General features: G+C 37.0%; 1 protein-coding gene across 2 annotated transcripts in view; it reads left to right on the top strand.

The window, feature by feature from the left end:
• The window catches only part of GPATCH2 (G-patch domain containing 2), a 180,601-nt gene that overhangs the window by 119,182 nt on the left and 45,010 nt on the right, over positions 1-16,409 (top strand). For both annotated transcript variants that reach the window (XM_002717402.5, XM_051821342.2), the window contains exons 8-9: positions 8,767-8,806; positions 16,232-16,302. In XM_002717402.5, coding sequence (XP_002717448.1) covers positions 8,767-8,806; positions 16,232-16,302 — 111 coding nt within the window. The remainder of the gene's footprint in view (positions 1-8,766; positions 8,807-16,231; positions 16,303-16,409) is intronic.

Genomic DNA, 16,409 nt, shown 5'->3' with positions numbered 1-16,409 from the left:
CCATTTAGCTCAGAAAAGTGAAATATTCATTACAATAGCTAAACAGCTAAACAAAACTGACAAGAGCCTCAATCTAGCTAAAGTGGAGAAATTAGCATCCAGTTTCTGAGTAAAAACAGTGTTAAGTTTTGAAATTGGCATTCATTTACTATGTTAATTTTCTGAAAATATAAATATTAAAATTGAAAAAAATTACATATTACCTTTTTAAAAATATGAAGAATAAATTAGAATTCCTTTTCATTAGCTTCAACTCCTTTTGTTTACCCTCTAAATGGTTGCAGAATATTTTCTTTTCTCTCTTTTTCCAGTCAGTTAAGAGATACTAGTTTTCAAGTAGAGATAAATAGAATTATTAACTGATTTTCCACTGGCATTTATATTTTTATTTTAAGTATAGGATATTTACCTGAAGTATTGTATTTACATCAAACTTATTTTAAATGCACATGGGTGACTCATAATCCTATGATGAATTCCTTAATAAAGCAAATATTCACCCCTTATTTTACCTTTTGTGTAAATATCAAATTTGTTTGAAACCATATTTGCCTGGATTAAAGGTTGCGTTCTTTGGAAATACTTTCACACTTTTAAATTTAGCATCTGTTGCTTTATAGTAAAATTAACACTAGATTGTGATAAATAAGATATACGAGACAATTCCTCTGATTTAGAATGATTTCCTTGGGAAAGTCCTTTAGCTTATGCATGTCTTCATTTTTATGTATAGAACAAATACAGTAACAGCCCTTCCTTATGTAAAAGTGCTTACAAAATATAGAAAGATAAAACTAGGTATGAAACATTTCAAAATGACAATGATACTTTTTATTGTATTGTATATATTTTATTTTTCAGAGAATTTCCACATGTGCCACCATTTTTAATGTTTTTTACTACCTCTCTGCAGTAGTTATAGTGGGTGTTATACATTTATTTTATAGATAATTTGACCTTTGCAAAGTCACACTCTTCACTCAATCAAAAGCCAGTTAAAAAGCAAATGTATTAATGATCTATGTGTTTGATAACATGCTAACTTGTTGGGGAATTCAGTGAGTAGCATCCAATTGCACTGTTTTCTCTATAGCTATTTAGGAATTAAAAGGTAATTATTGACTATAAAAACTCATAGAATAAAAGTTCACATATTAATATATTCCACTGTCTATTGCTGGGGGAACAAAATTAATATTTATTTTAAACACCTACTTTGTTTCCTTAATCTTATTAAAGCCTCCAGTACTGGCAGGGATTTATTTTATATGTGAGGAAGAAACTAAGAATCAGAAAATAAAAATAATTTACCAGAGTTCACCTAACTAGCCAGTGCCTATATCCAAACCTAAGTCTTTCTGATTTAGTAAGCACATCAAGCCAAACTTGCTGAATTTTTGTTTGTAGTTTCGTAAAAGAAATGAACTTTTAAAAGATCCCCAAGAGCATAATTTTAGAGTTGACTATTTCATAGAAAAAGTTAATGAATGAGGGGCTGGCGCCGTGGCTCACTTGGTTAATCCTCCACCTGCAGCGCCAGCATCCCTTATGAGCCGGTTGCTCCTCTTCCAGTCCAGCTCTCTGCTGTGGCCCAGGAGGGCAGTGTAGGATGGCCCAAGTGCTTGGGCCCTGCACCTGCATGGGAGACCATGAGAAGCACCTGGCTCCTGGCTTCAGATCAGCATGGTGCGCCGGCCACAGCAGCCGTTAGGGGAGTGAACCAACAGAAGGAAGACCTTTCTCTCTGTCTCTCTCTCACTGTCTATAACTCTACCTGTCAAATTAAAAAAAAGGAAAAAGTTAATGAGGAATATCTTTATCAGGTTATGTAGTATATAAAACTTAAGAGCCCAAAAGAATCTTCAAAGTTCACAAGGCCCTGTGCTGTCATTCATGGAGAAAAACATAATGGCTGTAATTGATGGAACTTTGTCCCTTGTCTCGCAACATTCATTTATCCATTAAGGAAATATCTATGATGGACTACAGACATGATGGCTGTCCTCACAGTACTCAACATTCTAAAGAGATAACAAACATTAATTAGTAAGCATCGACTTCGGTGTACAATTGTACAGTGATATATAAATGCATTGTTATGTACTGAGCCAGGTACTCTAACAGAGAACTTTAAAAGTGAATTTGAGATAGACAAAAGGGAAGGAAAGCTTATGAAATCTCCTAAGAGTAGTGGAAAAACCACTTAAGACCACTTGTTTTGTTTATTTGTTTGTTCACTTGTTCTGTATTGACCATTGTGTCATCCTTGGTTGTGGTTGCTGACAGGATGTTGTTCTTAACTAGCTAGATGACATTGTAATACTCTGCCTGCTTACACTGTTATAGGATATTTGGTTAGGAGTTTGGCATATATATTTACTTCTCAAATCCTCTACCCCTTCCTATTATATATTTCTTCATACTTGGCAAATCTCTTCAATAAAGCAGTTAGTTCACAGTGAAGATGTTTAAGATGGAAGATTATTTTCCATTTCTGAAGTTTATGCAAATTTTCACTGATAATTTATTTAGGCTAATGTTAAGGAATAGAACCCTTTACAGTATAATGAAAATACTCTTTATCTACACTACCCATTATAGTAGCTACTAAACCACATGTGCCTAGAATTGAGTTGTGGCTATTTAATTACCCATATATGGCTAGGGGTTACCATGTAGGGCAGCAGAGATTTAGATCATTTTGTATATGCAAGGTTCACTATTTGTGCTTCTGAGTTCAAAAAATAGGAACTTACCTCTAACAATAAAATATCTATATCATAAACTGCAATAACTCTTTTCTTCTGAAAAGCACATTTTAGGAGCACTTAGTTGAGAATCTTAAAGTTGGCTCTATCCTTTTACCTTAGATGGGATATTAATTGACTTCATATGAAATCCTATACATTTCTACTACCTGTTGTTCAACACTATTATTGGGGAAGAGGGATTAAGAGGTAGTGGGGGCCGGCGCCGCAGCTCACTAGGCTAATCCTCCGCCTTGCGGCGCCGGCACACCGGGTTCTAGTCCCGGTCGGGGCGCCGGATTCTGTCCCGGTTGCCCCTCTTCCAGGCCAGCCCTCTGCTGTGGCCAGGGAGTGCAGTGGAGGATGTCCCAAGTACTTGGGCCCTGCACCCCATGGGAGACCAGAAGTACCTGGCTCCTGGCTTCGGATCAGTGCGGTGTGCTGGCCACAGCGCGCTGGCTGGCCGCGGCGGCCATTGGAGGGTGAACCAATGGCAAAGGAAGACCTTTCTCTCTGTCTCTCTCTCTCTCACTGTCCACTCTGCCTGTCAAAAAAAAAAAAAAAATTAAAAAAAAGAGGTAGTGGGAAGAATTAGTGTGAAACTGTATTTGCAGAGATTTAAAAAAAAAAAAACACTTTTTTTTCTAAGGATTCATTTTCTAGTCATTCTAACAGGAAGGGAAAAAAATCCACACAACAGAGTTTCCAACCACAACCTCTCTACTTGAAAGACCCCAATAGTGAGGGCTTAATAGGTGATCCATCTTCCTGTTGTCAACAGAGCTATGATGACAACCAAATGAAATAATATATGTCAGGCTTTGTGCTAGCCATGCCTAAACTGCTTCTTATGTCCCAGAGGGAGTTTTGAGTTGGAAACTACGTTTATTTCCCCTGAATTGTGAGAACAGGAAATCCTTGTGTCTCTCAGCTTACCCATTCTCTGAAAGTGGTCGGTTTCTTTTTCTTTTTTTTTTTTTAAAGATTTATTTATGTTATTTGAAAGGCAGAGTTACAGAGAGGCAGAGGCAGAAAGAGAGAGAGGTCTTCCATCTACTGTTTCACTCCCCAGATAGCCGCAATGACCAGAGCTGCACTGATCCAAAACCAGGAGCCAGGAGCTTCTTCCAGGTCTCCCACACAGGTGCCAGGGCCCAAGAATTTGGGCCATCTTTTTCTACTGCTTTCCCAGGCCAAAGCAGAGAGCTGGATTGGAAGTGGAGCAGCTGGGTCCTGAATCGGCGCCCGTATGAGATTCTGGCACTGCAGGCGGCGGCTTTACCTGCTACAGCACAGTGCCGCCCCGTAAGTGATCAGTTTCAAACTATGCTGTGCTTCCTACTCCCAGAGAGTTCTACCACTGCTGGTCTCCCTGGGAACCCCTCGTGAAACTTGGCTCTAATGTAAATAAATGCCTCTCTATGACTCTTTTTCTCTTTTAAGGCATTTTTCCCTCCTTTGCCTTTACATAAACTTGATTCTTTCAATTTCAAGGAAATAACTACTTCTGTATTTCCTTATTTGCTCATTTTTTCCACTAAAATATTATTAAGTAACTTTTATTTTCCATGTATTAGGCTAAGCTTTGGGAGTGTACAATCAATCAATAGAAAGTCAGCCCTTTCCCTCCAAAAGGTTCATAATACCATCTATCGCTCCTTGTTTACCTTTATTCATGGAGGACTTGGGCACCTGGTTTAGGCTCCCTTCTGCATCAGTTGATGCTATCCTGATTAATGATAGTATGTGTAATGGTAACAAGAAACTTGGGCTTTGAATTTCAGCTGTGCTACTTGATTATCAAACCACTGGCAAATCAGTAATCTCTCTGAGTCTTTATTTGCAGACTGGAGATAGTACCTGCCCCCCAGGATAGTGTAAGGATTAAGTAAGAACAGGGTCTGGACCTTTAGTAAGGGCTCAGTGTTGTGGTGAGGCTTCAGTGGAATAAAATATCTGTCACTTGGCACAGCTGATCCTCCTCCCTGACTCTAACACTCTAACATCCTTCATCTGCTTACCATTGAGTAACTCACTCTCCTTGCTCCTCTTGACTAGAACCATCACTCAGAACCGATGTTCTGAAACTTTAAGTTGTGTTGTACCATTTTCAAACCACACGTGTTGCAGCGTTTTTCTTCTCCTCTGCTTCCTACCCTGTCCTTTTTTTTTTTTTTTTTTTTTTTTTTTTTTTGACAGGCAGAGTGGACAATGAGAGAGACAGAGAGAAGACAGAGAGAAAGGTCTTCCTTTTGCCATTGGTTCACCCTCCAATGGCCGCCGCTGCCAGGGCGTGGCGGCCGGCGCACCGCGCTGATCCAAAGGCAGGAGCCAGGTGCTTCTCCTGGTCTCCCATGGGGTGCAGGGCCCAAGCACTTGGGCCATCCTCCACTGCACTCCCTGGCCACAGCAGAGAGCTGGCCTGGAAGAGGGGCAACCGGGACAGAATCCGGCGCCAGACTAGAATCCGGTGTGCTGGCGCCGCTAGGCGGAGGATTAGCCTATTGAGCCGTGGCGCCGGCCCTACCCTGTCCTTTAGAGTCATTAAGACTGACCTTCAAATAAGGATGAACTTATCCAAATATATTTTCCTTCATTCTCCTTTTTCTTTGTCTTAGAGGAAAGGATTTTTCTTCTCTCAAAGGCTGACTCTGTGACCTGTGGTTTTGAGTGAAAGGAGCTTTATTTTTTTCCCTTTCCAAAAGCTTCCTGCATTATCTGATGTATTTTATAGCCTCTTCTTTAGTTCTTTTCAACCCTACTGCTCGCTTGCTCTCTTTCTGTCTCTCTCTTTCTCTCTCTCTCTCAAAGCCAAACTTCTAGAAAGAATGGATTACACTACACCCAATCTAAAACTCACATACACCTTGTTCAGTACCCAGCAATGACATTATGATTCTGATCTCTTCCCATGGTGCTTCCTGGAAACTTCTCTAGAAGTGATCCTCCAAATGTGTTTTGTTGATCTCTATCAGACTTGATTTCAGCATTTTTTACACCAGTGACAACTCCCTTCTTGAAACTTCCTTCCATGGCTTCAGTGATGCCGCTGTCTTTTGGGTTATTTACCTCCCCAAACATTTATTTTCAGTCTTCAAACCCAAATACCACCAAAAAGAAGGAACAAGTTAAATAAACCCACAATACGATGAGAGAGTGTTACTCAACAGCAAGCAGATGAAGTGACAGATATTTTATTCCATCGAAGCCTCCATCGAAGCCTTAATGCTTATTCATTGCTCTTGTGATCAGTTTTATAGTATCTTTTAAATATTGAATGGATAACTGCGGATCACTAGATATTTAAGAAAAGCCTTCAGTCTAAAGATAATCCATTACAAACAACCGAGGGTGGGGTACCCACTCATCAAAAGACATCATTAAATAGATTGATAGATATTTTATAATCCAAATATAATAAAATGTTAATGATAGAATCTAAATAATAGAAACATGAGTGTTGCTTCTAAAATTCTTTCAACTTTACTATTTGAAATTTTTCTTTTTTAAATCTTAGAAAAAATTAGTGTGAGTGATGAAAGATTAAATAAGGTATAAATAAGGATGAAATAAATTGAAGAAGAGCTAGAAATATAATGAAACATTCCATGTCCATGGATTGGGAGATTCAACTTAGTAAAGATGTCAGTTCTCCTCCTATTGATATTCAGATTTAATGCAATTCCTCTCAAAACCCAGCAAGATTTTCTTATAGATGTAAATGAAATTTTTTAATTTGTATATAAAAGCAAAGGAATTAAAATAGCTAAAACTATTTTTAAATGGAGAATAAAGTTGTGGGAAGTATTCTACTATATTTTAAGACTTACCTGCATAAATACATATTCAAGAATGTATATATTGCAAATTAAAGCATGTGAAGAAAAAGACAAAGCAAGAGAGGCTGGGGAAGATCAACTCAAACAAGGTACTTCTCAATAATTCTCAAAGCAGTATGAGGGCTTTGGCAAAAGGCAAAAATTAGGACACCAGAAAGTATCTAAGGAAAGGTAAAAAAATGACATGAACATGTAATGAAAGCCAAGACAGTTCCAGACCAGATCTGAGGATTGCTGCTAGTTGAGATCATAGGATAAAGGGCTCTAGAAAGGAGATCTCTGCAGGCTATAACGAGGAAGGAGTAAAGGATGGATATATTTTCAGAAATTTTTTAATATTTAGATGGGATAGCTCGTAATCAAGAAGGCTGGTGTGTACATAGAAAAAAAGCAAAGGAAAAAATGAAGGCAATATCAACTTTAGGAGAAACAAAATCTCAGCAGCAGAAAGTATTCACATAGTCATACTAATGTCTATTCACAATTGATTAATCAAAAATAATATTGTCAATGGAAATAGAGGGTTGAGAGTTAAATCTATATTTATGATAATATAAAATCAGTTATTAACATCTAATCACTAACTCTCAATATAGCCCTGTTTAGAAATATGAGAGAACTTAAAACAGCTCATCAGAAAATTAAACTGTAAATTTTTCTGCTGCAAAGAAATCTTGAAATCTACGGAAAGTGTTTTCCTAATATGTATTTGTCATGGCTTTTTTGAAGTACCTCCACATGACATTATCCCAAAGGAAAAGACCAAAAAACTGTTGGCAATTGTTTCCCTAGAGGAGCTTTGGAGTCAGGACAGAGGAGACAAATGACTATTGTTTTTAATTCTTTTACTCTGTGTTTTTTTTTTTAACTGAGCTACGCATTTTGATTTTTAAAATATGTTTTTCTTTATAGCAAAAGGCACAATCCAAAGCAGAGGGGGAAAATATTTTAAAACATTGGCAAGGGAATAATTTGTTTCTAGCTGGTGATTAATTCAGTTGTCACTCACTGATACCAGTATGTGCCCATCAGTGGTAAAAACTTACCTGCCAAGGGACAATATTTTAATGGTAACTGTGTACAGAAATTCTATTAAGGCAGAAGCTATTTATTCCCAATTTTAGTACCACAGAGGCTCTATAATATATGAAAGTCTTAGAAAGTACCAGGAGATGTACCCTTTCAATGTAAGCTCCTTGAACTTCAAGAGTAGGTATGGTAAAGGCACACTTTGGACAACTAACCTTAATATCTGTGCACTCATTTCTGCATCCAAAACTTGAATGTTGTTATCAGAGTGGGAAGTAGTACATGCCATGTGTCTAAAGAGGACTTAGTACATAGGGGTTGAACTCAATACTATTTATTGTTCTTGAAATAGTACATCACATTAAAATATTGTGGACTTTTCATGGTTCATTTGCCACAGTATCTCTCTTAATTTCCCAGTCCTTGATGTCAGCTTGTTTTTATATAGAACACTGCCAGAAAGCTGGGCACCCAGCTAATGGTAGTAACCATTAACCATTTGTCAGCCGCATAGGTCAGGAGTGAGAGTATAAGAGCAGCTGATGCAATATGGAGTGGACTGAGCTGTGAGAAGGGAAGGCTACCGCTGTGAAGTGACTTCTGTGTTGTTATTGTTGAACTTGTGCTCAGCCAGAACCCCAGTTCTTTAAACTGTGAAAGGATTAGTTCCACTGATGCTCCAGAATCCATATCAAGGGTTTTTATGTTGTTCCTGGGGGGCTTTTCCAGAAAATATAATGTTCTTGTGTTTTTAACATTTTTTCATTACTTCAACAACCAAAAGGTCATAATTTGTTGTAATGATGCTATAATTAAGTTGTGGTAAATGATAGCATTTGTAGATTTTATAACCAGAATTGATTCATAAAATGAATACAGTCCCAGCAGTTTATGTTAACATAATTAAATGGAAATGTAATTCTAACTCAGTTTGCTTATTAAATTGAAAATTACTGGGTTATGAGCACTCTTACATTTCTGTCAAAATTGGTGTAAGTCTAGAATTACATGAAATATCCATTAAAATAAAGCATATTTAAGGCCTTATTGCTATTGGCGAATAAATGTCTTAAAGCACATGCAAACTGATCACGTGTGACCAGATGCTTTTAGTTAGGTTCCCACTAATTCCTTTTCTCTTTCCTCTGCAGCCATTGGTTTAGCCCTGGGGCTAGGACAGAGCTTGGCCAGGTAAGGAGCTCATAAGAAAGTTACTTAGTGTCTTTCATTTATCCATCTCCCTTCAGTGTAGTCAGTCAGCTCTATGAGAAAGGATGTAAATCCCTGGCTTATTTTAAAAGAAGTGTAATTGTGCCAAGGTTGAATCCGCTAAACAAATAAACTCCCCTCAACAAGCACCAGTGTTTGTTTTTGTTCCTTTGTTTGTTTTACTGTCACCCTCCTCAGTCACACATACATGTGACCACATGGAAAGCCTCTGGAACTCTTGCAGGATTTCACTGTTTATATTTGTTGTTCACAAAATTAAGGTATCACAACAGCACCTAAACTTTAAAAATTAAGTGATATTAAAGATCAGCCAGTGAGAGCATATTTTTATCTTGAATTTTACAGCTTGGCAGTAGTGTTTTTCAAGTTCACATTATAGCTCTAGATGAATTGTTGTTTTGTTTTGTTTTTTAAAATCTTTTGCTGGTATACATGGGAGCACAATGATTAGTTGACTTAGCAAGAACTTGACATTTACTTTAGTTTTTTTATATATTAAAGAAATAGACTATTTTCTTTGTTCCTTGAATATATTAATTCTCTTTCTGAAGCATGTTATGATAATTCAGGGCTTAAATTTATGGTAGTTCTAAAACATATCCACTTTAGAGTTTACATCCTTGCAAGTTTCTTTCCTTACGAAAGATAGAAGTTGTTTATTAAGTGACACAAAACTATGGTATGTAAGAAAGTATGCCTTTAAAAGACATAAGAATGATGAACTGCATACCTCTGCAGATCATTTCTTCTGAGAGAACAGTAAGGTAGTAAAGAGGGGGTTGTGTTGGGTAATGGTAATTGGTAACATTGCTACACTGGTGAGATTGACTTAAGTTGAACAACAGGTCCATAGTTGGGTGCAGATGCCATAGTTCTTTCTACTCAATAATGCACTTCATTATAAACTGTATTTCATAACACATAGCTAAAAAAATTCTCATGAATTCAGCTGTAACAATTTTTTCCTTTAATTTGCCTTTTTTACTGAGTAATTTGCCTTTTAAAAGATACTCCTCACATTTAAAATAGAACCTACACCAGTGTTCCTATAAATTTTGAAGTTAACTAGGCCAAGTTACATCAATGATGTGTTGTCTTGCTTATTTTTTAAAAAAAAATTCAATGGGGCCGGCGCTGTGGTACAACTGGTTAATTCCCTGGCCTGAAGCACTGGCATCCCATATGGGTGCTGGTTTGAGACCCAGCTGCTCCACTCCGATCCAGCTCTCTGCTGTGACTTGGGAAAGCAGTAGAAGATGGCGCAAGTCCTTGGGCCCCTGCACCCGGGTGGGAGACCCAGAGAAAGCTCCTGTCTCCTGGCTTTGGATTGGCGAAGCTCCGGCCATTGCAGCCAATTAGGGAGTGAACCATCTCTCTCTCTCTCTGCCTCTCCCCTCTCTGGGTAACTCTGACTTTCAAATAAATAAATATTTTTTTAAGATTTATTTATTTGAAAAGCAGAATAACAGAGATAAAGGGATAGAAGGAGAAAAAGAAGGAGAAAGAGAGATCTTCTGTCTGCTAGTTCCATCTCCAAATGGCTGCAGCCAGCATGGGCCAGGCTGAGGCAAGGATCCTGGAACTCCATCTGGGTCTCCCACATGGGTGGCAGGGGCACAAGTAACTAGGCCGTCAACCTCTGTTTTCTCAGGAGCTTAGGAGGGAGTCAGATCAGAAGCGAAGCAACCAGGACTCGAACTGGCACTCTGTATAGGATGCCAGTGTCACAAGTGATGCTTTAACCTGCTGAGCCCCAAAGCCAGCCCCATGTTATCTTACTTATGATTCGAAACACAGAGTATTCAAAAAATAGACTTACTGCTTTCTCAGGTGGTATGTGTCCCTCTTTATTCAATGCTTACAAAAATGATCCTACTGGGACTATTAGGTTGCATAAGGATATGTTTTATTTCCAAACATAATTTTTAAGTACATTTTCCACCCTTTAGAACTTGGGAAGTACTAAAGTGTATAACTTTGTGTTTTAGTTTATGGTTTACTTGGATGCTTCCAATCAAGTTTAATTCTCCATTCAAAATTTAACTAGGGGGGCCAGTGCTGTGGCATAGTGTGTAAAGCTGCCACCTGCAGCGCCAGCATCCCATATGTGCGTGGTGCAAGTCCCAGCTCCTCCACTTCAGATCCAGCTCTCTGCTATGGCCTAGGAAAGCAGTAGAAGATGGCCTAAGTGCTTGGGCCCCTGTACCCACATGGGAGACCCAGAAGAAGCTCCTGGCTCCTGGCTTCAGATTGGCCCTGCTCTAGCCATCGCAGTCATCTGGGGAGTGCACTGGCGGATCAAGGACCTCACTGTCCCTCTCTGCCTCTGCCTCTCTGTAACTCTGCCTTTCAAATAAAATAAATGTTAAAAGAAAAAAAACTAGTAGCTAATATTATATAAGTAGAAAAATCAAGCAATTCTTTTTATTTTCAAAATTTTGCCATCTTTTTAAACTAATGCTTAAATGAGCCATTTGCTTAAACTTTGGTATTCTGTTTCAGATTTTTATATTGACTAGATAGGTTATAAATGAATAGAATTAGTTCTTGTTACTTACTGTAGTTCTGTTTTATGAAGTAGACTGAACACTAAATTATTGAATACAAAACCAATGCCTGGAGGGAGGGAGGGCAGAAAATATTGTGTGTTCTTAGAATAGTATCTATGAAATTCATGAAATCTGTTCTCTGTATATTAATAAGTTAAAAAAAGTAAATAAAAAAAACCTAATGCTTGCAGGGAAATTGCACAGTCTCCTTCAAGTCTCCAGTCAAAATATTTTAATCAGTCTATGCATTTATAACCTTGTGTTATGTGGTTTAAAGAATCTCATTATATATATCTATATATGTGTGTGTGTGTGTGTGTGTGTATAAATAATTGAGTCACTAACATTGAACATGAGGTCAGCAGCACTATAGCTCATGCCTGAACAAGGTTTATCTGACACACATGCATTTTCTCTGTACAACCCATTCCAACCTCCTTGTGCTTAGCCACACTAGAAAGCTCGTCAGCACTATGCTTATTGGCAGTTTTGGACAGTGAAGTCATTTACAAAAGTACAAACTGAAAAAAAAATATCATACTAAAGAGATTGTTAAAAAGACATTTGGTTATGATATGAGAGCTGAATCAAAAAGGCAGTGTCACCTTGTTGAATCTCAGCTGGAAACATGCCATTACCAGTGACTCAGATCTTTTTATCACTTTGCATATGCCTATGAAGAACTGCAAAAGCAGATGAAGTACTGATTTTGTAATACAAATACATTTTAGCAAGTAGATGAATTCACAATACAGAATCTACAAATAACAAGGATCAGCTGTGTATACTCAACTGTCAAAAAATGATAATGTTTACTCCACTTATTTCTTTAAAAAGATTTATTTATTTATTTATTTGAATGGCAGAGTTACAGAGAGGCAGAGACAGAGAGAGAAGGCTTCCATTCGCTGGTTCACTCCCCAGATGGCCACAATGGCCGGAGCTGCACTGATCCAAAGCAAAGAGCCAGAAGCCTCCTCCAGGTCTCCGACATGGGTGCATGGGCCCAAGGACTTGGGCCATCTTCTACTGCTTTCCCAGGCCATAGGAGAAAGCTGGATCAGAAGTGGAGTGGCCAGGACTTGAACCGGCACTGCAGGAAGCAGCTTTACATGCTATGCCTCAGCACTGGCCCCAACTCCACTTATTTTTAAAACCATCTTTCACTCCTTTTCTATATCTTACAGTTCTGTTTTGGTTACTTCAATAATAAACACTGTTTTTATTTACACCATTCATAGATCATACCTTTCTTACATAATTGTTAAATAACTTAGGCATTATCTATTAGGGACTCTCAGTTTTATAAAAAGAGATATTTATACAGAACAGCTTGGCTTTTTTCTCTTGAGGTGGTTATAGTCTGAGGCAGAGAAGCTTTAATTAGAATATGTTGATAAATGTTTAGGAAATCCATAGAGAGGATACAAGAAAGGCCAATAGAATAAAATTGTTCAAAGTCAGTTCAGAGATGGAAGGAAGGATGGAGAAGCAATGGTATGTCACATCTTTTTGCTTTATTTTTTTTTTATCTTTTCAAATCTGAGGCTTTCCTCATTGAACATCATAGTTTGACATTTTGACAGAATTTACAAGTATCTAATTGAGTCGTGAGTCATAGTTTAGATATTACATAGTTCTCCTTTCAATGTTGAGAACACTAAGAAGCCAAGTATGAAAAACCTTGAAGTTCTTTTAGAGACATTTAAAGAGTTTTCTGGAAAGTGGCTACCAGTAGAAATATCCCTAAGCTTGATTGCTTTATGCATATAAGACAGTAAAGAGAGGATTGCTGTGGAGTGAGAATTCTAGTCTTTACTATTTCCTTTTGCATTTGGGATTTGAGACTTTCATTAAGTTTTTTTTAAATGTCATGAATAGTTAGCTCCATTTCTGTAACAGTAAAAACCATTATCCACAGAAACACTTCCTGATGTAATTCAGCATTTTTCTTTTACAATTGTGTACCTAGGTTTTACATTTATGGATTTTAATGTCATTCTTATATGAGTCATTTTTAATATACACCTGCAGGTCACTAATAAGGGAATTGTATCTTCGTTTGGCCTAAGTTCAGCAATCTGAAAGTTGGAAGGTAAGAAGCACTTCGCACCATATTCCAAAGTTTTATTTTTAAACAGAATTGATATTATTGAGCCAGAACCTTGAAAAATGACCTCACTTGTGACACTGATAGAAGTCCAAGGAAAAAGAAATTATCAATAAGAATGAAGAATTTCTTAGAATCTGATGAGCTACTCTTGCTTATTAGAGCAGAGAGTGGGGATTCTTACATCTTTCATTGTGAATTTGTAACCTGACTTATTTCAGAAGATAGTGACCTGCTGAGAACCTTTTAAGTACAAATATTCATCTTCTCTTCTAATATCTCATTAGATTGTTTTATCTTTGCCCTGAAAAAGATCTGTGTTCATGTATTAACTTGTTATATCCACGACCAAGAGATCTAAGTCTGTAGTTTTATCTGAACTTCATTTTAAAGTTACAAATTTACAGATTCCTAATGTCATTGACAAAGTGAGGTAATTTTGTGATGCTTTTTATATGGATATATTGCACTAAATAATTCCAGTGTTTGTGACTTCTTTATGTTCAAAGTCCATTGAAACTGTGAATTTGAAAAAAAAAATACTCTCATATGGATCTAAAAGAAGGAGCTGTCACATCAAAATTCAGAGAAGGTGATTCTCATTAGAGGTCATCTAAGTAGTAGCCTCTCTGAGAGCTATCCAGAGCAAACAGGTACAGCATATGTTTGTTGTGGTCATTAGAATTGCATTTTTCAAAGAGAAACCATAGAATTTTTATTTCAGAACAATGTATGTATTTAGAATTTTAAGATCTTTGAACATTTTTATCAACAACTTTAGGAATAGTCTTCAATATATTTTTTTCCTTAGAATTAGAAAGTTAATTAACTACTATTAATAAAGATGGAGGTAGAGATTCCATCATCTTACCTCTACCTATCTGTGTCACAACTGTTGGTTTGTAGCTACATATTTTTAAAGGCACTAGACTTAGAAATGCCGAAGTAATTTATTTTTATTTTCAGAAGCAATTTAGTGTTCATGGTACGAAGTGTTTCTAGATTGAAACACTTTCAGATTAATGGACTTCAAATAAATGGTTGTTAATTTCTTTACTACTAACGAGATATGATTTCAGTTATGTATCAGATATCAGATCTCACTCCCTATACATCTCATCTTCTCATTCATTTATTCGTTCATTCATGAAATATTTATTGAGCACTCAAATTGTTCAGATGCAGTGCTACACCTGAGAATGCAGGCAGATTGAATAACTGAAGCAAAGGACCAGAGATGTGCAGGACTATGGTGCACATCCCAAACAAAAGATTCAGATGGCTGAGTTTATATGATTTATAAAGTAAGGGGGTTAGGTCAGGGTTAGGAGGAAGCCCAATAAATTATGAGTTTAGATGTATACTAAGCTATGAAGGGTCATGAAAGCCCTTATAAGATTTTAGGTTTTATCTCAAGTGAGCGATATGATCAGATTACTTTCAGAAAGTTCATATTGGCCATAACATGAAAAAAGGATTAGATGAGAGCAAGGCCAGGGTCTGGGAAGCCGTCTAGGGGACTATTACAGGTGAGAGAAATAGACTAGTATGTTGGTAGTGGAAATCTAAAGAAATAGACATTTTCAAGAGGTTTCAGATGTATTTATTTAGTTAAGACATTCCTGAGCGAATCATCTAACCATGCTCTTAGTGATCTAGTTAAACTGAATTCCTTCTCAGAGATAACCAAATAAAATAATTGATTCTAAATGATGTCATTGAACAGTTAAAAGCAGCTATTCTTCAGTAAAAACTATTGATATTGGTAAGATAGTACCCACTGACAGCCTCACTCATTAATTATAATAAAAATCTTAGCATTTTCTGTCTTCTGGTCCCATAGAGCTAAGCATTTTACATCATCTTGCTTTAATACTCTCAACAGCCTTACACATGGATATTATTGTTATCTCCATTTTACAGTTGGAGACTTGGGCTCTGAGAGGTTAAGTACTTTGCCTAAGGTTACCTAGCTTGTAAGTGGTAAAGCTGTTATTGGAACTTAATGACTTGTTAGTTACTGGTACACCTGGGATTAGAGCCTGCATTATTACCTCTGAGACTGCTGTTTTTGTCAGGGTTAATTTTCTAATATACTGGATAACTTTTTTTCTGCCTAATCTTGCATATAATCATAGATCTGCATAAATAAGCTAAGCTGAGTTTGAATAAACACATAATGAAGAGTATTGGCTATTTCTTTTTTCTTTCCAATTAGTTAGAGGAGTAGATGATAAGGTATTTTGAAGAGGAAATTAGTTATATTTTTCTAATTATATATTTCCAAGCCGTTAATTCCTTTGAAGAATAATGTTGTAAGTATGTTTCTTTACCATGTTTAGGCCAGTAGGTACAGTATGGTGACAAAGCCCCAAAATATCCTTAGCTGAATGTCATGCATAGTAGAGGTTATTGCCAAAAGTGGTTACATTACCAGGAACAGAACTGAGTTCTAGACCTCCAGCTCCAGAATAGGTATTCAAAGACTGAGAGCAGTTTAGCTCTCAAGAAAATACTGCATTGCCAGCTCTCAAGACCATTTTTCAACAGTGACAGTGGCATCTCAATCCAAATGAGTAGTCTTTGCTTGAAGAGAAACTAGAAGAAAAAAAGTAAAGCAAGTGAATGAATACTGTTCCATTGAATGAGCAGAATATTTTTCTACTTGCAAAATAATATAGTGAAAATATTTTTGTTTCTACAACTTTGTCTTAACACTTTGTATAGCACCAGCTTCTGAGAGATAACCGAGCCGAAAGAGGACACAAGAAAAACTGTTCTGTGAAAACAGCCAGCAGGTAAGCCATTCAAGTTCACTTTTAATTCTCATCATGAAATCACCTGCCATTGTTTTCCATACCAATCTGAATATGGTGAGTAGTAGTTTATGTTGCCTTAGACTCTA

Source organism: Oryctolagus cuniculus, chromosome 13, assembly GCF_964237555.1.
Source record: "Oryctolagus cuniculus chromosome 13, mOryCun1.1, whole genome shotgun sequence".
Lineage (NCBI taxonomy): Eukaryota > Metazoa > Chordata > Mammalia > Lagomorpha > Leporidae > Oryctolagus > Oryctolagus cuniculus.
Note: the sequence above shows the minus strand (reverse complement) of the source record. Positions and strands in the feature narration are given on the sequence as shown.